General features: G+C 41.6%; 1 protein-coding gene across 1 annotated transcript in view; it reads right to left on the bottom strand.

The window, feature by feature from the left end:
- The window catches only part of TBXAS1 (thromboxane A synthase 1), a 233,323-nt gene that overhangs the window by 163,307 nt on the left and 42,091 nt on the right, over nt 1-27,925 (bottom strand). The window contains exon 2 of the mRNA XM_013947330.2: nt 15,395-15,488. Coding sequence (XP_013802784.1) covers nt 15,395-15,488 — 94 coding nt within the window. The remainder of the gene's footprint in view (nt 1-15,394; nt 15,489-27,925) is intronic.

Below are 27,925 nucleotides of genomic sequence, written 5' to 3'. Positions count from 1 at the left end.
TTGATTCCCTTCCCAACCAAGGGAGGCAGGGACTCTCCTTCCCCTCAGGGAGGAGTTTAGCTTTTGAAGAGTGTCCCCCTCCTCCTCAGATCCATCAATGGCAGATTCCTTTAGGTTATGAAAATGCTATTTTTCAGAATAAAAGATACTAAACCATCCTATTGTGCAACGGTCTCTCTTGGGCAGTACAGAGCGCAAAGGGACTTTGAAATAACCACTGTGGAAAAATTACATGTCCATATGCAAATCTTCCAGCTTCATCAACAGAATTAGAGCAACAGTGTTCAAGCTTCCTTTCCTCATGCAGACTTAGGCCTATCTCATATTACCTTATAAACTCACTAGCACCAAAGGAGGTTGTTACTTAGACAGGAGAGTTTCAAGAAAACCTCAGCCTTAAGAAGCAATATTACTTGGCCTCCTCAGTCATTTCCCTTGTGTAGTGCTGGCGGTCTCTACAATGGTTTATAAACCAATTATAAAATCAATGTTGCTTAATTGTCTGTGACCACCAAGTTTGAACTATGAAACAAAAACCTGAAAGAACTAAAGGTTGTCACAAACTCCATCTATGTTCAGCTCCCATATTCTGATCTTTTATCTTGACAACACTAAGACACAGAACAGTCCCGAAATCAAAACACCATACTGCACTCAGGGTACTCCATCAAGGAAAGAGACCTGGCAAGAGTATTACATGTGACAGACAATAATCATGCTACTTCATGCATTACTGGAAGATGCTACAACTAGTTCTTTATTTTAACACACCTGGACAAGCCCAGCTTCCACTCATCTAATTCCCACCTCGTATGGATGCAAGCTCTCAAGCATGACAGTAGGAAAAAACAAAACAAAACAAAACCCCTATAGATTGTGCTGCCCTCTGATGCAGAGCCAGGCATGCTGCTACCTGTAGCACAGACAGGCGAGATGTAAGCATGACAGGGCCATTTTTGCTACCATGTTATCACACGGCACCTCTGGAAAAGCCACAAGGCTAAGGGCAGACAAGTCAACTCAACACACACAAGCCACGGGGTGGGCCCTCATTCAGCAGGGCACAACCAGGCACGCTGGCTGCTGAGTTATAAGTATCTCCATGCTAGCAGCGTTAACAAATGCTTGCTGCACTTCATCCCGCTCCCAGACCCACAATCCACCCAATAGGACAGACCTAGACTAAATCACTGCATAAAGAAACATACTAGAAGATCCCCTGCAAAACAGAACAGTTTTCTCTCTTCTGGAATAAGACAAGCTGCAGCCCCAACAGCCAAGTCACACCAGGCAGTTGACTCTCCACCTAGCTTAAAAATGTATATATACCAACAAAATCTCTGTGTTTTCACTAGGTAAGCTACTCTTCAGGTTCTGTTTGGAAGCCAAACACTGTTTAAAGACTTCCACCCTGGTGGTAGCTGGTGTGATCCAAGCACGTAACAGACACGCTGGGAAAACCATGTCAGGCCTCCCCAAAACAAGGGATCAGGAAGAAGAATGAGCGAAACGCATAACACCAAGCTCAGCATAGGCTGGAAAGACGACCACACTGAGCAGGAGGAGCTGAGGTAGCACAAGGAAACTGAAAGGGAGGCTACAGGGGAACGAGAATTTGGGACCACACTAGGGATCAGCAAAGCCACTGGCCAGCACCCAAAGCGAGCACAGAAAGTGCCAAGCAAAAGTACAGTCACAGCTTGAACTGTGACAACTGCATAGAGGGAATAGGTTGGGTTTGGGGGTGGTGATTGAATTGACTCACATCAGTCATTCATTTCTGTTTCTAGATCATCAGTGAGGGTTGGCTTCTACAACAGCATCAGGAAAAGCACCTTGTTAACCCACTAGGGCCTTTTGTAATTTTTTTTTTTTTTTTTTAAATGAACAGTGTTATACACTTGTAAATACCAGATATTTTCCAGAGCAGTTGATGCATTTAGCTGTCCTTTTGCAACTGTATTCATCTGCACCTAGAAGAGAAGATTGAGGCTTGGCGTGCTGATTCAGTACAACAGCTATACAGAAGTGGGGGCCTTGGCACAAGGAACCATTGCTCTTCCCCTCTCCCTGTGAATTAATGATGTTCCTAGAGAACTGTGCCACTTACCGAAAGTGGGCACTGCCTGAGACTGAAAACTGAACTCTCCCATCACACCCTCCCTATAAAGTGGTAACTGAGAGGGACTGTAGAGGGAAACAGCAGCAGAAGACTTCTTATGAAGAAGTCATCTCAAATTTAAGACTTGGACTGCCATGAGCTTGCACTGTACTACATTCCTGACATATATGGCAACAAAGGGCCACCACCTACCGAGTTGAGAGTTTGGACATTGCTGGCTGCAAGATGGTCCTGTATTGTTAAACAGTATTTCCAAGGTAGGGGCTTTCTCCTTTGGACTTCTCAAGGAAAAGCAAAGCCTTGTCTGAAAAAAATTGTAAAAATCCAAAGTTTGGGCCCTTTGAATGATCAACTCTGTCCAGAAGCACAGAATCAAAACAATACGATGTGGTGTTAAGAAATGCACCTAAAAAGGACTGGAGGAGTGAACATAGGAGAACCTGGGATCCACTCATGCCCTGAGACATAGAGGGACTGTGCTAGGGATACTGGGGCATCTGACCAAAGCTCAGGGGAATGCCCTGCTAATGCAAGACCTGGCAGCAGCCAGCTCTTTGCTGGCTGCTCTCTAAACCTAGGCCTTGCATCAAAGGTGTGTCAGGAAAAAGTGTCATGAGTAGAAGGTGAATGAGCTCCTGAGTAGCTAGGCCCTGAGGGCTTTCACAGTTAGAGACAGAACAGCTTGGAGGTGCTTTAACTTCAAGCATTAAACCAGTTCTTTGACCACTCCAAAGACTACACGTAAAAAGGATGGTCTAAAAGCCACTTTTGTCCTCTCCATCATAGACTTGGGTCAACACCTCTTTTTGGTTCAAGAGCAAAACTACAGGGTTGATTTGGAAGAATAAGTAAAAGCAAGACCCAGATGTAGACTGTACATATCTATCTCTGACTCTTGCTAAAATTTCAAGCTAAAAATATCATACTCACACATTTATACATACAAGTATATATATGTATATATATATTTATTCACACAACCTCAGGTTAATTATATGGCAACACAGGATCCCAAAGAGAATCAGATCCTCCAAAATACATACAGCTATCTCAGCTCCTGTGGAACAGATTATTTCTACAGGATGGTAAATTAAATTCATTTAAAGGAACAGCTTTGAAGCACTCTCTTTAGAGCAGAGCTCCTCTCTCCCCCAAATCCTTAACATACTAGCTGGACATTGAGTTTTGTTACACACCAAAATCTCTTTGTGCCTTGCAACGAAAGAGGCAGGAGAAAGAATGTTAACAGCCTCTTTTTACAGTAGTGTTGTCAGAGGAGGTGTGGGGGGGAAATAAACCACATAGAAAACAATTGCCAATTTGTGGTCTTGACCATTTAAAAATGGATCCCAAAATAGTCTGCTAAATTGTTTCACCCAGAGCAAAATTACCCATGTATACATATGCATGCACACAAAACCAGCATCTCTTGACACAGTGCTGATGGTGACTGCAGTCAAGGAAGAAACGTTATTACATTCCACATTGTGAAAAGACCACAATGCAGTAATTATTCTGAAAGGTTTTCACAAAGCACAATTATTAAGCTAACATTATCTTATTATTGTTTGTTGCTATGGAGATAATATAATCAATATATTTTCTGGATTGATTTTTTTTTTTAATAATACTAGCACATTTCACAGTATAGCAAGATTTAACTCAATACATTAACTGATTTTAGTTTATGATTGGCAAAGTCTTGAGGCAATAGATTGAAATCCATCTCATGCCTATTATTCTATCAAGACACTTAATGTCAAAATCTCTGCTGCAAAAGCAAGTTTTCCTTGTTGAAAATGAGCAAAGGATAACAAATTTCTCTGAAGAGAGGCAATCTTCTAAACATGAATTTAACACTTATTCATATTTCTCCTAAACCAAACAAAAATAGTCAGACTGACTAAAGAAGTAACAGAAAAGCAAGTTCTGTTTGAACTCTCAACTTACAATGCTTATTTATTCCAGCAGGGATGTTTTGAGGCATTATCCTCCTCCATGTAATATAAACTTTTCCTGCAGCAACCAGAGGAAGGCAGCAATCGAGGCACTGGGCCAGAGGCCATTGGATGCGAAGGCAGCTCTCTGCCTTGCCGCAGCCTTGTTTTGTGCAAGCTTGGACAAGTCGATTACTAGCTGCGCCCCTGTCCAGCAAAGACAGCAGGCACTTTGCCATTGGTATCAAGGGGCTGGGAAGCACAACTGCTACAGCCACAGCCCTCAGTTTCCTCATCCATAAAACTAAAAGAACATGTCCTTTCTTCCCCCACTTCCAGGTCTGCCTCTGCAGCCGGTGAGAAGAAAGTGACTGCTCCTGGTTTTGGCCACTAGTTAGTCCACAAGAACCGGATTTGATAATTGTACATAGGAGGATTTTCAGATTTTTTCCCCCTCTTATATGGCTGTACTGTGGTTAATTGCTTTCCTCCCAGTCCCAGAGCTGACCATGTTTTGTCATCCTGGTTTGCACTCAGACCAAAGTTTACAAGAGTAGCATGCTAGACTGTGTATCTAAGCAAGAAAAAAGGGGTTATAGCACCATTTGAAAGTCACAAAACCTATTAGACTTCTGTGAGAATCACAGGGTTACGCTTTTAGGGGCCCAAAGTGTGATTTTAGCTGCCTTAGGTTAGGCATCAGTATATGAGCATTTTGGCCATACTGAGTACATCACCTTGAATAAATATGAGATTATTAATAGTAATATTTCCTCCTTCTCCCTTCCCTACAGGCACCACATTGGGTGGTCTTGTCTTTCTACTTGAAGTGGGCTGGAGCCCAGTACTGTAATTTTGGACTGGCTGGAGGGGATCTATCAAGAATGATCATTCACAGATTAAATATGTTGCCTATGCAACACATCTGGCCCTTCTGGCCCAGGGGATAAGCAATAGAGTTAGGAATTCACATTTCACATCCCACCCCCTGTAAGACTGCTACACTGCCACTAACCCAAATAGAGACAGCGATGCTTTATAAGCCACCTTTGCGTTCCTTGCGCTGAATGGTGCAGGTCATTCTCTCCCATCAGATTTCTCCATGATGCCACTTTTATCCAAAGGGCTCTGAACTGCTATATGGGCAGGCACTGCAGTGTGTAAGATAAGCGCACGCATATGGTTGCTTGCCTTTCCGCCTTGTTTACTTTTATAAAGGGTATTTCTGCCGGATGGGGGTTAGACAAGTAGGCATGATACTCATTCAAAGAGGCCACTGTCACATGCACAACCTTAAAGGACACCATCTGTGAGTTCATCAGCACAACAGAGTATTGCTTAACACACATTGTTTCCAATATAAAGAAAAGCTTCATTTGTTTCAAACCACTGACTGCATGTTGTCCACCACAATGCATTATCATGCAACAACCCGGAAACTCTGCAGAAACAAAAAGTCATTTAGCTGTGGTCAGTCAGGGGATACCAATTTTGGGAACAAGAACGATATAATTACGTTCCTAAGCAATTTGTCTCAATAACAAACAGACAGCACCTCCGGTAAATTGGCTACAGGTCTGTTTTTACCACTCTTACTCATAGTGAGAAGAACCTAATATCAGTGAGACCCTCTTCATTTCAGTGCTAGAGGACTAAGACTAGTAATCAGTGTCCTGCTGCAAAGGTTGAGGCTCACCATGCTCTGCTTAGATACACTCTGCAATTGCTCTATATCACCTTCTGGTCAAAGATTACAATTCTTTCTGTTCCCCCTTTTTATTTATTTATTTTTTAAATGAATCAAGTCACAAAGTGCCCATGAGAAAGCTCAGTATTACCCCCGCAACACAGAGACTGAACTTTGCTGCTGGAGGTTATGAGCTCACAGATAGCAGAGAGGGGCCCAGCTGCAGGGGGATCCTGTCTCCATGCAGCAGGACCGCTCCTGGAGCTCGGTTTTGCCCATGCTGCTTTCCTTGGCTGCTGCATTGACCCAGACTGCTATAGGAAAGCGCTGGGGTCCTACAAAGAAAAGCTGGGAATGAGAGGCTGTATGTACAACGCAGGTTTAGGGGTAATGGAGCAGACCACCATCATCTTCAGCCCTTGCATGGGTCACACTAGGATGCGAAAGGCTCTTGAAAACCTCCTGCCATGATCCCTAAATACAACTTCACCTGGAGCACTTTGCTCATCGCTATGAGGAAAGGTGGATCCGAGACGAGACAGCGGGCGGACGCACAGCCAGCCCTCCCGCCCCACAGGCTCAGGGCTTCCTTTGTGGGCTCCATAACAGCGCCGTGTACAGGGAGACGGGAGCTGCTCGGGGGTTTGGGCAGAACAGGCCGATTCCTCAGGAACATTTTTACTCTAGTCAACATGCCGACTCCGTACAGATTTCCAGTGGAAATAAGGCACACACAGCCTGGGTCTCCTGAAATAACGATTGCCTCCAGAAAGAAAAAAGGTGCATTTTCAGACTATTCTTATCTGATTCATGATTGTATTTGTTTTAGTCAGTTCATCTGATTGTTTTCAATTTTACCTGGAAACTCCATTGTCTAGTAGGCTCTAAAGACAGGCCACAAAGCATCAAATGCTATAGAAAATTAAACTCAAGCAAGAGACCTCAGAGGACTTCAGTGATATAGGACTTTAAGTAAACAGAGTGAAGAGATAAACAATGGGGAAACCCAAAAAAACTTTACGCTAAATAAATGATGTCCTAATTAGAGCTGCTTAGTCTGGCTCTGCAAGAACCCAAACACCTCCATGTTTGTATTTGTGGTTGTCTTTCAAAGGCTTTTTTTTCCTTTTGCCTTAGGGAGTTATTTATAGGGCTATTATAATTTGAGGTCTGGTCTTCTCAAGGCAGGTCCTCCATCCAGGAAATGAAATAGCATTAGAAAATGAAATCTCATGTTTATGATGTCTCTCAGATGGCTCCTTGGGGCATTGGGGAAAAAAATAGTGAAAAATATAAACACAAATATAACTACAAGATACTTGCATGGTCCCTAATTCTATCTGTCATGAACTATATGGGACTTTTTATTAAAATGGAGACCTCGGTATAAGGTCACTCATTGCAGCTTTTTCCCCAAAGCATTCCAATTTCCTCCTTCTGTGTGATAAGGAACCTTTTCCAACACACCTTGGCTACAAGGTGTTCCTGGCCAGGAATATCCTGAAATTTGCAACACAAGGAAGGATAACTCAAATGCTGCCCTTCGGCTGCCTTGCCACATGCTTCTTACAACACTTTACACGTTCTGGCGTACTACCTGATCAAAGTAGATTTGTTCATTCCTTTGCAAGCTGTATCCTTGACGAAAATCATTCACTAACTTCTTGTTCATATCTCTTTGAACCTTATTTCCTAGACTACCCTGTTGAGCCAAAAGGTGTCATGTCCTATCCCGGACTTATCACCTGCTATTTCCTCTCAGTCTACAGGCATAAAAGCAAATAGAGCCTCCATCAACAAAAACTTTGGGATTCCCTATCCCTCTTTGTTCTGCTTGTCCAAAGGGCACCTGCCTCCAACCCCTATTCTCGCTGCATATCTTTTTCCCTTTTCTTGAGTGGAATATAATCATGGTGTTTGAACTAAATTTCTCAGAGAATACTTACATTTCTTAACTCATCAACACATATGACTTCTTATGACTCCTCTAGCCCAGCCTTCAGTAATTCTACTTAAATCACCTCTGGCCTCATGCTACCTATGAGGAATTAACAGGTTTGGACACTCCCAGAATTGAAAAAGGCCATCAGATACAAGCACAAAAACTACAGAAGATCAAATCATCATTTGTGATTATTTTCTATTTGGTAGTTTTCATTCTTCTTGTCATAGGGTGAAATAAAGTGACCAATGTTCAGTGAGTGCGTTGTTTTTTGTACTGTTGCAGTTTTAAATATTCAGGTAGAACTTTCCAAAGTTAAAATATTTCACTTTTTTACATTTCCCTCTGCATTACAAATGCTCTAAAATTGATGGAATATTTAAAAGTTTCAAAATAGAAGCAGGAAAAAAAAGGCTAATAGCAAAAAAAAAAAAAAAAAAAAAAAAAAAAAAAACACAAGAGTAACCCAAGACAAGATCAGTCATTCCACTACATTGCACGGTGACATCAGAAGGAAAAACTAACTGCAATTTGAAATGTATGTTTTTAAAGCAGCAAGTTTTTAAAGCTACCAGTTCAGACTTCCTGTTGAAATTTTTTTGTTTTTATGATTGGCTCTCAAATAAACCTTGTTTGAGCCCAACTCTGGTTGATTCTGGTTTTGCATTATTGTCTATATTTAGGCATGTGTAAAGGCCTCTGATGATGGCAGAATTAGGATTACTTTTGAGTTTTGCATCCCTCAGACAAGATCAGTTCTTTTTTTACACTTCTGTGTGTCTATGCAACCGATAGTTTCATATCAAATTGCATACTTTTCACACACACACAAAAAAAAACCACACTCCAGAAAACAACACTGTTCCACCTATTTCTCACAAAACAAGGGGAGCCTGAGCTTGCAGCAGCTGCTTCACATCTGCACCCTGTACACAGCTACTTAGGTTCGCACAGCTCTGTCCAGTTCTGTCCCGGGGCCTGTTCTGCAAACTCAAAACTCTCTCCGGTAGCCTCTCCACTGGGCTAAGGACCATGACTGAGATTCAATTTCACACTCAGTTCCTCTTAGGGAAAGTTATGTTTCAGCTCTACTTCCTGCTCGGGGTGTGAAGGGGGCGTTGAAAGGGGGAAGAACCAAGTGGGTCCTAAGCTTGGTTTATTTAGATAAAAGCACAAGGAGGTAATGACACGCAAGCACACTATAGGCAGCAGACAACAAATACCAGGGATTTGATGGCACATGTTCCAACAGGCAGGTCTCCAAAGCCCTCTATTATTCATTTTAACATAAACCTTTGCAAAACTGAGATCAACTAACTGTAGTGGATTAGATCTATACAGCAGCTGTACCTCCCTGCTTTGGGAAAGGGCAGGGGAAAGTATCTTGTTTGCCACCCTTTCAGGATGACTTGCTGTACAAAAGGCCAGGTTTTTATTTGAAGAGACGTGTCACACTGTAAACATTTCTAGTAGAGCTTGGGTTAGCAGCACTTGTAAGAAAACCCTAATGAAAATAAATTGGTACGTATTTACCCATATGCTGAAGAGCATATGGCTAATGCATTTAGACATTGCTAATGAAGTTAAGACTCAGCTAAATTTGTTGGCTCATGGATAATGATTGTTCTCAACAACCAGTCTGAGCTAGCTATAATTTTAGTATTACAACTGATACCTGGCTGTTATTATAAGTATTGGTGCAGCTGACATAGAAGGACTGTTTTTCTGAATGCGGATTTCTGCACATTGCAATAAGAAGGGGAGCAGCATATGATGCTACTAAATTCCAGATTTACAGGTAATGTGAACAAGTTACAACCTCGTTTAAAACAAAGAAACTTCTCTTACTCATTGCAGCCCTGGGTCTGTCTATTGATTTCTTTTTTAATTCTATGGACTAATAGACTGTATTTAGTCCAATGCCATTCTCTCCAGGCCAGTGTCATGCCAATGTGAATACAGCCAAAATTTAACAGAAGACAATGATTCCTAAGAAAGAGTCTTACTCTTTTGAGCCCTGGTGTAGAAGCCATTTACATTCATTACCACAGCTACTTGACTCTTCTCATTTAGTCATAACACCAATGTTTTCCTCTTCAACGTGAGGGTCCCTACTTCTTGTAGGAATACTACTCCTTGGCATGATCACAGGGGTTAATTCTAGAGCCCAGGGTAAATTCCAGTATGAATGATTACACTGGGTCTACGTGTATGTTACCACCATTGCAACTGTACATTATCTTCATTCTTTTATCCCAACAGTTGTACATTATCTTCATTCCCTTATCCCAGCCATTGTGTAACATGGCTGTTTGCTACTCACTGTTGCTACATGTCATGTCAGAGATGGCTCTAATTCAGTGGTACTTACTGCTTGAAGGGTGGGCTACAAATAACCCCCTGGGATTTGCTGTGATGAACATGTGAATATAGCCTCCAAAAGGCAAAACACATGGCAAGCTTCCCCAACATCACTATCAGGAGCCAGGTGTTATTTCAATGATGCAGATCCCTACTCTGATGGATATTGCGTAGCTATTTCTCAGTTGTCACCAAAAAGCTATCCAAGAGCAATCATTTCAGTCATTTTGGCCTAAGCTGGAGCAGAACGGCAGCAAAGTGTCCTTCAGCGCCATTATCTTGGGGATCCACCTCACTCATCCGCTTCACTTACAGGCCATAGCTCAGGCCTGGCCTCTATTCACAACGCTACTGCTCTGTGCCTGTTGCCAAATCATTTAACCTCCCTCCAGCCTTCAAATCTCTGTCTTCTTCTAAGGGCAACTGCCCAGGTCTACTGGAAATCCAGCCCTTTTCAGCAATATACAGAAAAATGGATATACAAATTGCAAAGACAGAAGGCGCACAGGCAATGAGCTATTCCTCTGAGTATAAAAGAGACAGTGGCGACCTGTTTCTTCTCTCAAAGGAAAACATCATACATCAAAATAGCAAAACATCTGTCGTGACCATTACCACCTTCATAGCTTGAGTCACCATTAACTACCAGCAAAGCAGCCTGGTCATTTCCCTCTTTTCTGTCACATAAGACCTGTCTGTTGCTTCGTATATCATAATACTGTCTCTAGCTTCCATAAAGGTTATTTCAAGCAAACCCATTAAAATCACATCCAGGGATATCTTGTGAACACTGCTAACAGAAATATCGAGTGTGAAAAGCTGAGGACATTGTGTCTTTACAGACAACTTTCCACAGTCTGCGTCATACGCACTCCTTTCCCAGAGGCTCAACCTGCTGTCACAAGCTCAGGGGAGTAGCTGGGATGAGCCACAGCCTGACTCTCCTGAGAGACCAGAAGTCCAGGCTGAAGCCTGCAAATGACAATTAGCAAAGCGGGAGTCAGTTAATTGCAATGTCTGGATTTCCTGCATTAGATTGCTATAAACAAATACTGCACTGATTTTACCAGGGCATCTGACAACTCTAACATCTGGTCAAAGAAGATGGCACAGAGTATCAACTGAAACTAGAAAGATGCATGTTTTTGAGGAGGAGAGAGACTGGATTTATAGACATATGAATATACATGTAAAAACATGGCTAATCCCAAGTTTTCTGTCATATTGCATACTGTAAAACGGCTAGGTTAGATCTACACTGCACGCATGCATTTCATTTGATATGAATATATGGACAGGCCTCCAACTCAAGAGGAATTTTCCCAGGACTTAGCAGAAGACCTGAAGCACCCCATGAGGCTTGCAGAGGCAGTCAGCAGCCCACAGTGGATGTGCACAGCCAACTGGGGGAGATAAAGCAAGGTTGGCTCGTGATGCCATGGCTGTCCTTTCTGCTTCCACACAGGGAGCTATCAAGTGGCAAAGCACACACACACCCTAACCCAGTCATCTCTTGTTTATCTGTGCAAAGCAACACAAAACCATATGCAGGCTTTCACTGTCAGTGCAAGCCATGTTATTCTTGTAATTAAATCCAGGTCCACAGCCTATTTGTGAGCTCCTCTTCTTCCCTTCCCCTTTGCCCCCCTCACTGTTTGCCTCTCTCCAACCTTGTTTGGGTTTCCATGCTGCATCATTAAATTCCATAACACTAAGGACTGCAGCCTCTCTCTCTCTGTGTACCAATCTGCTGCTTTCTAGGCTGAAAAAAAAATCAGACATGGGGTTAATTTCGTTACTGCCAGGACTCTGCGTTTTATTTTTCTTTACCTCCAAGTCAAAGGATGCTTTTGGCAGATGTGTAGTGGAAAAAGATCATGTTTGCTCTCGGCTTCCTCCCTGCGCTTCCCCCCACCATCAGCCGTAAAACAATGCAGCCCAGCCAGATCCCAAACTGAAAGCAGGACAAAGCGCCCATACAGCCCCCACTGCCTTTCAGCAGCAATGGGCCGCTTTGGGGTAGCCCAGGAACTACAAGTAGGCCAGACACGACTAAACAGAATAAACAAAGACTATCCTGTCCCGGCTGAGAGGGGCTAAAGAGAGTGATGTCTTGCATTAAAATGCAAGGCAGCAACACAAGCATGCAGCCAGTCAAGAGCATCACTGGAGCTTGCTAGGAGCAATGGGAGGAAAGCAACGCATGTCCATGCCGACAGAAGGGCCCAAAAACAAATTACCCAACTGCACACAGGGTGCAACTGCACATACTGCCTATCCCCCCCATCCGTCACTGCCTTTTTAGGGAAGGGACAGGAGATGGGGAGCGAGCAGAGCACAGCCACTGCAGCAGGTCAAGCGTTCACCGGGGCTCCCCAGGAGGAAGGGCAGTGTGAGGTGCACATGCGTTCTCTGCTTTTGGTGCATTGGCCACATAATCAAGCCATTAGTCCATGAATTAACAGGAGAGTTTTGCTTAGTTTTTTCAACAGCCGGCAGCTCTGAAGCCCACAGTGGCTGCACGTGTGAAAGGCCACGCTGTGTATACCCTCATGTATCCTGTTACGCTGCTGTCGCAGACAAACCCAACATTTTTCCACAGATTTCTAGGAAAAATGCAGTATGTGGAGCGGTGGGGGAAGAGTCAGGAGTTTCTAGCAAAAGAGTGGTCTGCCTGTTGCAAATCCACTCTGGGAAAATTGAACATGCTGCTTTTTCTTTCTTTTTTTTTTTTTTTTTAAACAGCATAATCATGTTTACTCTTACAGATGTACCCACCACAAATTGTTCTCATGCAATGGCAGAATTTTTAATCTAATATCTTGGACTCAGATAATTTCCCAGCTGCAGAACTGCAATAACTTGGTATCTTCTCATTTTGAAGATAAGCCGATTAACATGGATATGTTTTAGATTCAGGGTGCGATTATCTGTCTTTATTGTTCTTGAGAGAGAAAGGGCAACTTACAGTAAAACAACTTTGTTTTCCCCAAGTCAGCCCTTAAAGTCTACTTCTCTGTGACAGAGATAGGGCTTTCCTTTTGCCTTTCATTTCTCTTACCCCCCATAACTTTCACTGCCTCTTCCTCCAAAAGGCTGTATTACAGCAATTCGTTTCAGGGATTTCTCAGTCACCACATTTACTTTATGAATATAAATAACTTCTCTTTCAAAAAAAAAAATCTCATGGAGAAAGCATGAATTTTCTCATTTAAAAAGACATTTGAAGTTTATTAAAAAAAAACCACACACATGCCCCAGCACTCCTGCTTGCATTGTTCATTTACTTTCAGGCACACTTACAGAATAATAACAATAAAGGCAAAAAGGAAGATAAGGCCTGTTATTCCATTTATACATATATAGGGTGGAGTAAAATTGGAACCTTCGTTAATTTCACTAGAACTGATTTACTCCCATGTAAGTAAGGGAGAAGGCAACCAAATCCTTGAATTTATGCCATTAAGAGCTGAAAATACTGTTCACTCCTACAATTTAATCCAGAGCTTTTGATATTTGATGTTTTCGCTTAAATCCCCAGGTCCTAGACTTATCTGATTATGTCAGAGAAACTCCCCTCCTCCTCCATTTTTCCCCTACTTTTCTAGAATTCATACTCTAGGAGGAAGGCTTAGAAACATGAGTTAAGGACACTCCTTGAACTGGAAGGCATGTTGAAGTGTTTTGTCTTCGCTTCCTCTTCTCAGTCTTATTCTAGTGCAGGAGTTTTCAACCTGTGTTGATTTATAGACCAAATGCAACCCTAGAACTGTACAAATTACATGTATGCAGATTGCTGTACAACACAGATGACTTTATTCTTCTCAGCCACCATTCATGAACTCCTCTGAAATAAACTGTTCATAGGTTGCAAACCACTAGTCTGATGATTTAGTGAGAGCCTGGCTCATGCATTTTCCATGCATAACACATTGGCAATACTGGGTAGGCAAAGGAGGATCTGGCCTATTTAAAAGAAAAGCTCTTTGAAAAGCCAATTCAATGAAAAGATATGGTTGCATACATATTTAAGTAAAATATAAGTCTATCTTTTCTTTGTTAGCCTACTTTAAGTGAATTTAGTTTAACTGATTTTCTTTGATGAACACAACTTTCGTAACAAAATTTGACTAATAGATCACAGAAAATGGCTTGCAGAAACTTTCCCCTCACATAGTAGTACAGGGTAAGTCTACAACATATCAGAATAACTTAGTCTCCAGGCAGCTTTTCATACAGCAAGTGTTAGCAGGTGACTAATTATAATGGAATTTTGTCAAAGAGCCACAGAATGAGTGACTTCATGGCATCCAGCTGAATTTAAACCAGAACAGTGAGGGCAAACAGGTCTGTACGCCACATAACCAGCACTGTGTGTGGGTGTGTGTGTGTGTGGGGGGGGGGGGGGGTGTTAAAGTTATCCTCCATTTCCAGCTCAAATGGATCAAGGGCGAATCAAGTCTACTTTTTACGCTGTCCTCTGAACGAAGTCAGATGCACATGTAAAAACGGTATTTAAATGGGTTTTATCAAATAATGAGTCAGATATTGACAGAACAATCACCACGAAGACAAAGGTAAGAGGCACTATATTCTCATCAATAATTCAAATCTCAGGATGGATATTGATGACCATGCACTTGAAAGAGGGAATTTTTATTTTACTTTACGATTCCAACCAGAAAACTGGCAGGTCCTCATTATTAACAGAGCTTGGACCCACAGAAACATTATTGAAACCGAGTAATTAACAAGAAAAGAAAAGCATTAATGGACTTAATGACAGGGAGAGGGGGAGAAGATTAAGGGAAAAATCTCATGCAGGATCCCCAATACTTCCCCTCTCTCCCTCCCCCCAGTCTCAGACAGTAACACTTGTGGCACAGATCAATAATGTTCAGTGGTATCTAATTCCAGTTACTGGGTAGGAGCAAGCAACTTTACAGGCTTATATAATAAATGTGTATAATCAGCAAAAACACAAACAAAAAGGTACTATGAGCCAAAACCACTCAGCACAAACCAGTTGGGGCTAGTTAACATAATCAGCTCTATTTACATAACTAAGTTTGTTTCAACAAGGGCATGAACTTTCCTGGAAAAGCTCAAGTAATTAACTGCAGAAGCTTACACATTTTCTTTCCCTCAAGTTCATTTCCTCCCAAAATTAGCGCTTCTGGTACAAAACTCTTTCTACCAATTCACTCAAAAAGGTGAGTGTTCTTTCCACAGGCAGCTACTTCTTGAGATGGTACCACTGAAGTGTAGGATGCTCTTCAATTCCTCCCACCTCCTATCCATTCATCCCATCATTTTGAATAGGTACAAACAAAAATATTTCTTACCTCTTGAAAAAAGAGCAGATTTCCAATGAAAGGAAGAGGTGGAGGATGTCTGATCCCTACTTTGGCTAGTCCGGAGAATGCAGAGGTGGAGTACCTGCAAAAAAGAAAAAATAAGGCAGTAAGTTAATTCTGGGCCTTGCCATGACATGATTTCTCAGAGTAATTGGTTCAGCTGGACTCTGTGGATTTAGGGTGGGAAAAGAAGCTCTCTGAACAGGACAGACAAAACAGCCAACACGGTGACATTGCTCTCAGCAGCTCCTTGGTCACAGAAATAAGTATAATGCACCAGTGCTTCAGAGGAGGCAGCAGAATGAAGAGACTCAAATACAGGCCTGCAAACTTGGGCAGCGGAAATAGAGACACCCACAGAGAGTCATGTAAAGCAAAAGTGACTCTCTAAAGTTACGTGAAGTTACAGTGAGATCAACAGATACATTTTGGGTTTTGACTATTGTGGCACAGCTGGGAAAGGAACAATACAGATCTTCCAACTCTATTTTCTTCTTCTTCCGTCACCACTACCTATACAGATCACAGAACAAGAATTCAAACTAGTCTCAGTTGTGCATGAGCCAAGACACTGTCAGTACTTTCAAGTCAAGCCTAGTATTTGGGGACAGATATGCTGATTAAGTGATTTTCCAGCTGCCAGTCAGCAAATTAAACAAAGATAAAAATACAGAGAAACAAAACCCAGGCTGAAAAGCTTCATGCATCCTTTATTTCAGATGAAACTGAGGCACATTGACAGGGAAAATATTGAAAAAAGTTACAAAACAACCCCAAAACCTTTTTTGTTTTTTTTGTTTTTCTTTCTTCACATGAAGAATTGATTTAAGTTAGTGGCCTTAAGCTAGTGAAACCTGAAAGGGCAAGAGCGAACAGCAACAGTTGTGTTCAGCCAGAGACACAATACTACTGAATACTATCACTGTAAGGACCAGAGCAAAAGGCCATTAAGATTAATGAAGGCTACGTCTATATCAGCACTTGGGCTCAGGGGAAGAGCATAGTTTTAAAGCGCTCCCCCAGGTGTCCCCACTTTTTGAATGACGGTTCCATTCTCGGGGCGTTTTGGTACCTGCAAACCACTCTCCCTCTGAGAGGAAATTAAACTTGAAGCTCTGCTCTAACCCCCCAGCTCTTACCAGGGCAACACAGTTGTGAACTATCGAGTGGTCCCTCCCAACAGCACTGAACTATAAAACAGCTTCGCTTTGAACCACAGCTTTGACCCGTTTGGTCCCAGGATTAAATGAAATCTAGCTCCCAATAAAAAGCCTGAACTGCATGGAGTGTAAATGTAGGGGGCACGATACCAGCTGCTTCAGTCTCTTGAGTTACTCCTATTGCCCTGAATTACATGATCATTTGGTCACAGCCAGAATCAGTTCGCTCAGATCCCGATGAGCTGACTCCCCTTAATCCCGGCTTACAGCCCTGCTGGCTCCGAAGAGTAGGCTCGTCCATTGCTATGACTTGGGCACTCTCCTCCTCCAGGTCCAATAACCTATATGTGCCTCATTTAAAATACCCTCCATGGTGCAAGCAGGAATATTGTGGCTTATCCTAGCAGACAAACAGCGCATGAGTCCAGGGGTGGGGTGGGGTGGGGGGCAGGGAGGATGCAGGAAGAGAAAAGAACAGTTGGTAACAGAAAATGGTCCTTTCTTCTAGCAGGGGAAAAAAGGGGATGCTGGCAAATGAAATATATGAAATAGCATGAACTAAATCTCACATGACCAGCAAAACAGAATGGGACTTAAGTATCTAGTTAGCACCTTTGGGTACTTTGGTTTCCTGAGAAAATTTCCTGCAACACAGCACCTATTAATGGGTCTTCTTTTGGGAAGGTATTCGACAAAAATTACAGTCAGAAGATATAGATTTGATTATTTTTAAATAGCAACAATGTTCTATGTGACAATACAAACCTTCAGGAATACAGAGTCTGAATAAAAAAACGTGTCTTTAGTATATGCAAAAGCACTATTTTAGTATGACAAGGTACTGTAGAAAAAAGGTGCCTAAGTCAACATTATACATTTTATATATATATATTATTGACTTTTTGGTTATTTAACTGCTTTAAAAAATAGGAGATTTTTATTGAAACAGCTAATACTCTTGGGAAAAAAAATGTTTTAACTTAAAAACAACAAACAGCCTACACTATACATTTTCTTCCACCAAAGAGAGGGAGGGTTTTTGCTGCTGTTTGAAATCTGCCTAAAGTGTCTTTGTGTCATAGCAAAGTCCCCATCTTCTGTATGTAAACAGTGGAAAAGATGACTGTTCTCTCAGTGAAGAACAGTCAATTTTGCAGCATTTTATTCTTCATGTTTTTACTGCAAAAAACAGGACAGATTGCAAAACACCATATTGAGCTACAGTTAACTACAAATTTCACTGTGGACTGGACACTCTGTAGACTCCTGATCTTCATGTACTGCAAATGGAAACATGAATATAAGAGAACACTATCTCACTCAAAGTAAAGGATGATGATGGCCAAATATTTTAAAAGGACAACAAAACTAAAGAGTGCAGAGATCAAAGCTCACCACCCAGTTTCACAAGACCAGAACCACATCTAGACTCTGAAAACGATTTGTCCTTAGATTAGTAGCTCATCTCTGTCAGCTTCTGAACGTTCATGGCAGCTCCATACAACTGAGGATTTGCTCTTCTTTTTCCTCTTATCACACAGTTTTCTCTGATGCTTTTTATTCAGTTATATTTGAAGTAGGTTTTCAAAAGGCATGGAAACATGGTTTACAATGAGATGGGAAACAGAGGCAGCGTTGTCAAGCTACATGCTGAAATATGACAACTAAAGGGCAGGGCCAGCAGGAAAAAAAAGAAATCTCACCAGTATACTCATATAGCTCTACTCTGTGATCCACAATATTTCTGCTATTGTTGAAATATCTGCAGTTTTGCAGAAAAGAAAACAGTATGCAAGTGCTTAAAGACTTGTGCTGCACATGCAAAAGAAGGTAGATCTTACATTTCACAGGCGATCTTGACTTTGGCCATTACTAACATTACAGCTTATGTTTTGCAGTCTTAAACATATTCTAAGAGTTTGGAGTCCCCTCACCCCCCTTCTTTTTTGCACCTCTGCAGTGTTTCAGGTCATCCTCAACTTCTTTTTTTGAAAAGGAAGCAGCAATTCAGTCCTGCACATAGCAGCGAACATCAGCAGTGCATGAATCTGACAACTTCATGGCACAAACCTTTGCCTTTTCAGTCAGAAGCAACCGATAACTAGAATAGGCTAATTTATGTGATTCAGCACAACCCTGGCACTCGCTTTGCCAGTGACTTCCAGAGCTGTGTGCTAAGTGTACTGGGAAACCAGACTCCAGGTTTTGTTGCTGGGAGGGAAAGGTGGGCTAGAAGCTAGAAGAGTGATCACGGGCAGGACTGTCTTGTGCACAGTCACGGCACATTCATCTGGTGAAGCTGTATAACTAAATGAAACAGTTTTGAGTCTTCCTTATTACTAGCAGGAAGAGTTTTTTCTTACTCTGCTACTTATCACACTTCTGTGTTAATTTATCACAAAAATTAATCTTTATCAGACCTCCAGACCTTCCAGATATATAACGCTGTGTCTGTCTGTGTTTGCTGAGGGTTGAAACCCAGCCAATGCCTAGCAAATAGAAGAGACAAGTCAAATGCAAAAAAACTGCTGGCCTTTTCCTAGGCTGAAGAGTATTTACTGGGAAAAGGAAAGGGGAAAGGGGGAAAAAAAGTCCAAAGCTATACAGAGTTTTGATTATTGCTCAAAAACATGCAGTTGCATTTTTCTTCTTAAATACCATATGCAGTTCTGATGCCGCATCTCAAAGGATCCAGAAATAGAAGAGATACTGGGGTGGTGGTCAAGATGACCAAAGATATGGAACAACTTCTGTACAAGGAATGTACAAACAAGCAAACAGACTATAATCTTAAAAATCTTAAAATCTAGAGAAAGAAGTGACTGCAGAGGGATAGGACTGATATATTTAAGATCCTGCATGGCATAAAGAAGATAAATTAAGAGTAGTAACTATTATTTCTAAAAAATACACTAGTAAATAGGCAGGTGGTGTGATGGAAAATGAAGCTCTTTTTCACATAATCATTATTCTAACTTCGGAGCTCCTTGCCACAAGATGTTGTGTATACCAGAAGTTTAAAAAGTTAATGACAGGAAAACCCACCAAGAATATTAAGTACAAAAATGTAACCTTTGTTTTAGGAAGTCACTAAGCTGCAGGCTCCCGGGAACTCAGAGGAGGTATTAGGGGAAAAAAATATTGTTGTATGTTTGCCTCATTTTTCTGCTCTTTCTGTGAGCACCTGATGCCACCGTCAGAGAAAGGATATTTGAATAGATACATTCTTCGGTCTGAGTATATCCACTCCTCTTATCTTCATACTTGCTTGCATGTTTGGGTTTTTTCCCCTCCCCCCCTCCAAATGAATCCTTAACCCCAAATAACCTGTACTTCTGACTCATGCTTTGGGACAAATACAATCTCTCTGAAATGTATTTTATGGTGAAATACCTAAAAGGCTGTATTTTTGTAAGCAGGGCTCTAGAGTTTGCAATACATCCTGGACTGGTGGACACCACAGTAAGGGCTGAATGAGCAATCTATCAGCTGGCAGCTTTAATCTATTAATTTAACAGGTGTAAAAGACACATGGCAAAGATGAAAGGAAAAGGGTGAAAATAAATCTAAGCTTTCTAATTTACTTTCATTATCCTTAAGCAGAGTACGACTCTGTGAGCTTCCAATAGCAAAATAAGAGATCAGTGTTACAAAACCTAAAAGATAAAACCTCAGACACTTCAGTTTTGTTAAGAGGAAGATAGAAAGGAGTCTTTGTGGAAGGAAAAGGGCATGAAAAAAGATAAAATTCTGATGGCAGCAATATATAGGGGACAAGGAAAAACCCAGCACATTCTCACTCAGAGGAGAAACATACCCTAATATTTACACACATCGGGCTTCCTGCACAGCTATTAATTTAAAGCCCTAGTATTGTATTTTGAACAAAGTGACAAGACATCAAAAGGAACCAGAGGAACAGGAGTAATGAAGTAGATCAATAAACAACTCAATAATTCTCTGAGGACATTCAAATGGCCTCTCAGAGCTACACAGTCCCCTTGTATATTAAACATGACTGTTAAAAGAAAGTTAACATACCAAATATATTCCTGTAGGCCAGCAAAGCTGATGTAAGCTATCCGAAAAAATGAGCTTCCCTCCACAAACCACCATGCAAAAAACAAGGAGAAACAATCAAAACCAACAGATAATTAGCATAAGTTGTAATAGATATATGTGACAGAACTAGCTGTGTTCCACCAGGCCAGTACTAACTGGTACTGCAAGAAAGAGTACTATATGGCCTACATTAAGTGCAAGCAATTTCTATAGCAGATAAAATTCAAGAGTCAATAGTTCTGCATCACAGAATTCAACATACCATTGAAATCACCTCAAATTTCTCTATCAACAGAAAGTGCATCATTCCTTCTACATCTAACTAACATATACCTAGTAATATCTGAAACTAGAAACCTAAACTAGAACACTCAAAGGAAAAATGATTTTTTTTAACCTCATTTTTGAGAGCTGGGAGATGCACTATTTTAGAAGACTGAGTGGGGAAACAAAGTATTTTGCTAAAATAATGGAAATCATTCCTGCCAAATAGGTGGAAAGGCATGAGGATTATCTCTTATTTGCCTCTATTTATGTACGTATACCCATGCCAGATCCAAAATGAACACTGAGATGCATTTTGCTCCTAAAGCAGGGATAATACACAAAATGATGGAAGCGTGTCCAACATTATAGTGACTGATTCATATGAAATGCATAAACATCTATGTGCTTGAGGAAGCATGGCCTCCCCAAAACATTGATACTATCATTGGGCTGGCTACAGAGTTAGACTTTCTGCTGTTAGCGCTTTCTAGAAATCACGTGTACTTGCATCACGAGTACTGCAACAGGATCAGTGGAGAGCTGCCAACACACCACTCTTTCCTCTAGTCTGATGTTCAGGACATGCGAGATAGAAAATGATAATTTGAGGCCATTGCAACTGAGGAACCCAGATCTTACAAGGGGACAAGTATTAGAGCCAAGGTAGATATCACCCAAGATGGATACAGTCACCTGTTTATTACCTTCAGGAACTATATTCATTTGAAGAAAAAAAGCAAGTCAGCTATCCAGCCCCCCAAAACATGCAAGTCTGAAAGAATTCTCTCCCAAAGTGGAAGAGAGAAAGATGGGGAAAGTGAATCTCTCTTACAACCTTTCTACCTAACCTAGACCCCTGAAGGTTAACAAAATGCCCGTTATTGCTATCCAGCAGCATCTCCGATGGAAATCAAGGTTTCTACTGAAAGAAAATATACTCAGTCATGTAGAGTACTGGACTAAGAGGCAGGAAGGATTATTGATCCAAAAAAAGATATAGAATATCCACAAGTACAATTTCAGTAAAGTCTAGCAGTAATTTTCAAAAGAGACAGTAGCCAGTTTGGGAAAGGTTATTTGAGTACAGTAATTTCATTTTCAAAACTTAACAACTTTATACCTTTTAACTGTGAATTTGTGGGGCTGTAATACCAGATTTCAAGATAATGAGAACAACCATATAACCTGTGTTCTCCTAAATCACTTGTATGCACTCCCAGTGTTTGAATTTTGACATAATCGCACAAGAATAAGATAGCCATTACACACACTTGCACCATCTGCCTCCGCCGGGGCAGATGTTTTCCAGCTGCAAAACCTAAATGACCATACGATTATTATTCCTGGTGCATTAGCTGGTCTTTTAATAAAATAATGCACAGGAAAGGCCAAATTATATGCCCAATAGCACATTTATACCTCATCTATCTGCTAACAATCATTTTTTAATCCATACTGTTCTGGTCTGCTGAACAATTCTCTTACCATCTCTTATCACAGGAGAACTGATAGGCTCAAGGAGCCGGTTGTAACAGGACTGCAGGTTGTCACAGTGTGTTTAAAGTTTTGGGGTTGCTTTGATTTTTTTTTTTTTTTTTTAATTAAAAAGACACCAGCGAATCGACGCCAATTAAATGAAAAAAGCCCATACAGAAAATCACCACGCTTCTCCAGAGTAGCCCTGCGAGAGACAGATGGTCCATACAACAGACCAACGACAATATTTCATCACCTCTCTCCAAGCACAGCCACTTCATCCTGGGCAGCAACTCTCCCAAATAGAGTCGTAAATCCCCAACTTCAGTGGTCAGCTCCCGAGCCCTCGAGCACTGGCCCAGCACTTTTAAACAAAACAACACAGATTGACAGCAGCCAATTTGTTGACTCCTTGTAAGCACGTGGCACCCTTGAGAAATGAGTTGGGACCTCCTTCCTGCGTGCAAAGGGCAAAACTCCTGTGAGAAGGAGCCTTCCCATGCAGGGCCGGACATGAGCCTCCCAGGAAGCCTGTGTCAGAGCTGATACAAGCACCACTTTGCTCTTCCCTTCCATCTCTCCCCTCTTCACTCACGCATATATTGCGCAGCACGCAGCAGAAAACATTTCCACCTCGAGGCCGTAAGCGTTTGCACGTCAGCCAGGAAGACTGAAGTGTGCATAAACAGAGGTGTTTTCATAAATATGATTTTCGGAAACTGGAGTGAAATTTCATAAAGTTTTTTTTTCCTCCCTCCCCACATAATTATATATCTTAATTTTCTAATTAGACATCTTAATTGCATAATTAAAAGGACATGAGTTTCAGCCTAATTAGTCTTCCTAATTGTTATTCAAGTTTATATCCTAGTGATGCAACAGTGTGCTTTTCCTTATGCATCTCAACCGTTTCTACATACTGGGAATAATGCAACGGATGAGGACGCAGCTTCATGTTTAAACAGAGAAAGGAAAGCCTGCCTGGGAGCCCAATAGTTCTAACTTTTCTCTGCCATAAAGGCGGCACTCACTAGGCCTGTGGCCCATTATTTCGGAAGGTCAGGAAGGGTTGCAATGCTGTGGTCTCTGCATTCCTGAAACGTTATCTAGCATGCACATCAAATAGTGATATATCGTGCAGGCAAGGCCAAGTTATATTCCCAACAGCACATCTATACCTCGGCTGTCTTTCAGGAATCTTTTTTTTTTTTTGGTCTACCAGCCAATTTGCCTAATGTCTGTTGTTGTAAGGGAACCGCTTTTAGAGTTCAGGTCTTGCACCGCATTCCTCAACAGCAACAGTACGTACAGAGCCACTGACTGCTATCCAGAACAAGCTAGCACAAGGGCTGCACAGTCGCACCCTGCCAGGGAGACCTCTGGGAAGAACAAAACTGCTTCAAGTTTCTCAATGCCTCCCAAAGCTGCTGGGCCCAAGATGTGGACTTTGGCTGAAGAAGAGATGGGAAACACTGTCCTTCTTCCTCCTCTTTTGGGGCCAGTCTCTCAGTGCATGTATTGCAGGGTGGCAGGCACCAAAACAGAGACAAAAAAGTGTTACTGGGACAAGCCTCTTCTCCACTTGTACACTCAAAGGAGCAGCTGTGACAGACTGCAGTGAGAATTCACCTCCCATTAAACAGTTCTGGATAGATGCAGACAGACCTCATAAAAAGATTTCATGTGCAGTGTAATTTTTTTTTTTTTTTTTTTTTTTTTTTTTTTTAAGTGAACATCAAGGGGCCAGGGCCACCATCCATCCTTCACACTGAACACAGCGGAGGTCCTGCAGACCAGAAACAGACGCGATCAGAGAGCTAAAGATCATTCCATAATGCACAAAGTCTGAATTAATGGTCCACCACCCAACTTTGTTCTGCATTCCCTAACTTTTGTGTGCTTGACTTTACAACCTTAATAATGTGCCTTTAATGCAATTTTCTGTGCAAGTTCTTGGGTTTTTAAGAACCTCATTAAAAATCCATCACATTACATCCCCATGGGTCATCAAAAGACCCGAGAACTACGGCAGAAACCTTTGCCAAGTGAGCTAATGGTGGAGCCGACAGAAATAGCAGGTTGTCTTTCATGCGAGGCACAGCCTGCCGGAGGGGCTCACTAATATTTGCTCAGAGCAAAAAGAACAGCAAAATTCAAGAGTGATGAGTTCAAAATGATGAGTTCCTCGCCAGGTGCTGATGCTTGCACTAGTGAGCCTGTGCCTGTTCCTCTCACAGCACTGCCACATCCTCTTCCTCATCCTCAGTCATGAAGCCATTCTCTGATGCCCTAGTCTCTGCTTCTCACTTTAACACACCTGCTCTGCTCCCCCTGCCCAGCCACAGCCGCCTCCTGCACTCAGCAACTGAGCCCTTCCCAACACAGTCCTACACTTGGCTTTTCACATCAGCTGTTCCCCCTCCTCCATGCAGCTCTATCATAGTTTCTCTTCCCTTGAACCCCTCCTGACCAGCCTGCTCACACAGGTCTCCTCCTTTTTTGATCAGCTTGGAGTTCACATTGTGCAGCTTCTCCCTACTCACTGGCTGCACTCCACCACACAGCAGCTGGGTGGAAAAGGGCTGCTGGAAAATCGAGCCAGCCTCCTCGCTCTCAGGTCTCGTGCCCAAGCCTCGCTGATGCTATTGCACGGGGAATCTATTACAGAAACGCTTTTCTGAGTTCCCATAACTGGAGCAAGTCAAACTGCTCTCAGGGACTGGCTACCTGGTCAACCGTCAGCACAGAGAGGATGGAAATATGTTCAAAGACAGAATCAGAAATATTAGCTTAAAATTATATATAAAAAGGGATTCCAATGAATGTGTGCTAACTGCAATTTTTCAAAGACTTAATTTGCCCAAATTTGCATGAGAAAGGCAAAAGGTACATCCACTGACACAAAAGCCACCTCCTCCCACCAAATACTGAATCCCTGAGTCAAAGCACAAAGAAGCTAATGTAAATCAAACAAAATGACTGAAGAGTATAAAACAAAACACTGAAAGATCCCCCAAAATAAAACAAGCAAAACAACATTTTTCTTTAGCCTTTGTCTCAGACACCATGGAGTTCATTTTAACTGACATTTTTCAATAATTCTGCCTAAGGCAGACACCAGTCCTGCAAAACTTGAAGTCCAGCTGGTTAGAGTTAGATAAAGCAATAGGCTATTGAAAATAGAGCTGTACAATGGGAGCATCACAAAAATCTTAATTTGTGGTGCTCTCAGACCCACCTATAATTAAGTATGCCAGATTAAAAATAAGAGTTGGCTATCAGTCTGAGGGCTGATATAAAATTTCAGCTCATAGCTCATTATTTTAAGCAAGTTACAATCCATTATTGCAGGGGGTGACAATGACAACATTGTCTGACCCTTAATTACAGGAACGATGCCATAATACTGTATTACAGACAGCCTACGATAAACTTGAAATTAATAGTGGAGATTCCACGTGCTCCCCATGACTTGAAAACTGGGTGTACTCTGATGCTTCAAGGAGAAAGGTTGCCTGTTTATTTCTTTTCTCACTCAGATTTTCCCTCTATTTCTTTTCTTTTCCATTATTACCCAATAAGAAATACAAAAAAGAACCCCCACTATAAATGATTAAATTGCACTTTTTTCTTCACTTTATTTCCACACCATTCAAGTACAATGGAGGCACAAACAACTCTGGAGGAATAATCCCACGTCCTGGCGGGTGGCTGAACCAACCACATTAAGCAGCATGGAAGGACTCACTGCAAGAGAGAATGCTTCAGGGAACAATGCTCTACTCAAATGACAATCTGCTATATCACAAAATAGCACCCACAGCTGGCAAAAAAAGCCCCAGAATTAAGCAAGAGAAGCTACCACACATACATCTAAAAAGTGCAGTGTGTTTTGCTCCCTGACTTAATACCACTACAATTTAAGTGAAGGGGATCCATAGCTCCCATAGCGAAAAACAGTATAGCAGTGTGGTCACCAAGGGACGATATCATAAATTCTTGCAGGGAGGAAAAGATGATCTGATCCATCCATCCTTAAGGCTCTTGCATACATGAAGAGTAAGCAGAAGGTCAGAAGTGGGATTCAAAGGTTTGTAGAAAAAGCAGAAAAAGTCAACCTCTTCTTTTCCTTTGCGCCATACTCGTGACTTTACAAGGTAGACCCCAAGGCGTGGGCTGACAAAAGCTTAGCCACCTGGGAGAAGGAATAACTGAGTCCCTTTCATAACATGAATTCATCTCATAAGAGATGGTATGAAGCAGAGCAAGGTATACGCATAGATTTTATTCCCTACCTGAGCAATAGCAGAATACCCTTTAGCAACCATAGACTTCACTGCAGTATCAGACAGGAAGACCAATGAAACTATTTTAGTCCTCTTTCTGTGAGCTTGAACAGTCCAAGTCACCAGCACCAGCCTGAGTAAGCATCTGTGGGCCACTAGCCAAGGCTGATAACTACTCCAAAACAGAAGGTAGCTGAACAGATGCCAAACAGAGCCAAAGAAAAAGCAGAATTTGAAACAGACTGGGTGAAAGGATCGCAGGAAGCAAACTTCAAGGAGATACTCAGAACTTGAAAAAACTGCCTTTAAAAAAAAAAAAAAAAGTGCCATCCAGCTGAAAAACAAAACAAAAACTTCAGCTTTCCTGGTGCTCTGAATCACCCATTCAAACAACAAGGAAACTGAGCAACTGAGTACACACAGGAATAGCACAACTGGGTATGTGCAAAATGTCAAACCCAAAGCAGGAAGGACCGAAAAATATTTTTCTTCTCTAGTCACCAGAAGATGCATTAACATTGTGCCTTACTTCTTAAACAGCAGGTTGGACTGTTTAGACAGAAGTATACTTTTTAAGCTGTCATGTTCCTCTCCGGGCTGCTGGTTATAAAAAAAATAATAATAATAATTTTTTTTTTAAAATAAAAATAAATGCTTGTTGCATATTATCTCATCTTCCAAGTGCACTTTGAAGTCATTTCTGGCCATTGCTCCATGACACAGACAAACTCCAACCCTTAAGAATAATTCTCTTAACTTCTTTATAAAGAAACCCTTGTTCGACTCAGATAATTTTCATGTACAGGCTGACATGGAAATGGCTTTCCTGGAACAGAGTTGATTTTGCATTACTCTGTGTAATGCCACATGACAGCTTACTCGGCAGTCTGGTCGTCTGGATCCTCCATAACCCACACAGCAACAGTCCTCTTTTCCATAAAACAGTTGCGCACATGACAGGAAGAGCTAATTTTAATGAAGTGTCTTTGCTCTTATATCAGTCATGTTCTTTCTTAAACCTGTTTATTTGGCAGGCTCCTGGATGCAATTTGTAATCATTGCTCTCTGCTAACAACGGAATGTCCATTACTGTTGCCTCTTCCTTAGACTCTAGGGTTTTTAACATCTGACATACCGTCATACAAGTAATGTACCATACAAATTCAATAAAGATTCCCCTCATAGTATTTCTCAAAGAACCCACAGTTGCACTTCTGTCCTAGCTCACCCTCTCTCCTTCAGTTAAACAGTCTTTAATGTTCCTGGCA

Source organism: Apteryx mantelli, chromosome 1 (genome assembly GCF_036417845.1).
Source record: "Apteryx mantelli isolate bAptMan1 chromosome 1, bAptMan1.hap1, whole genome shotgun sequence".
In the NCBI taxonomy this organism is placed as follows: Eukaryota; Metazoa; Chordata; class Aves; order Apterygiformes; family Apterygidae; genus Apteryx; species Apteryx mantelli.
Note: the sequence above shows the minus strand (reverse complement) of the source record. Positions and strands in the feature narration are given on the sequence as shown.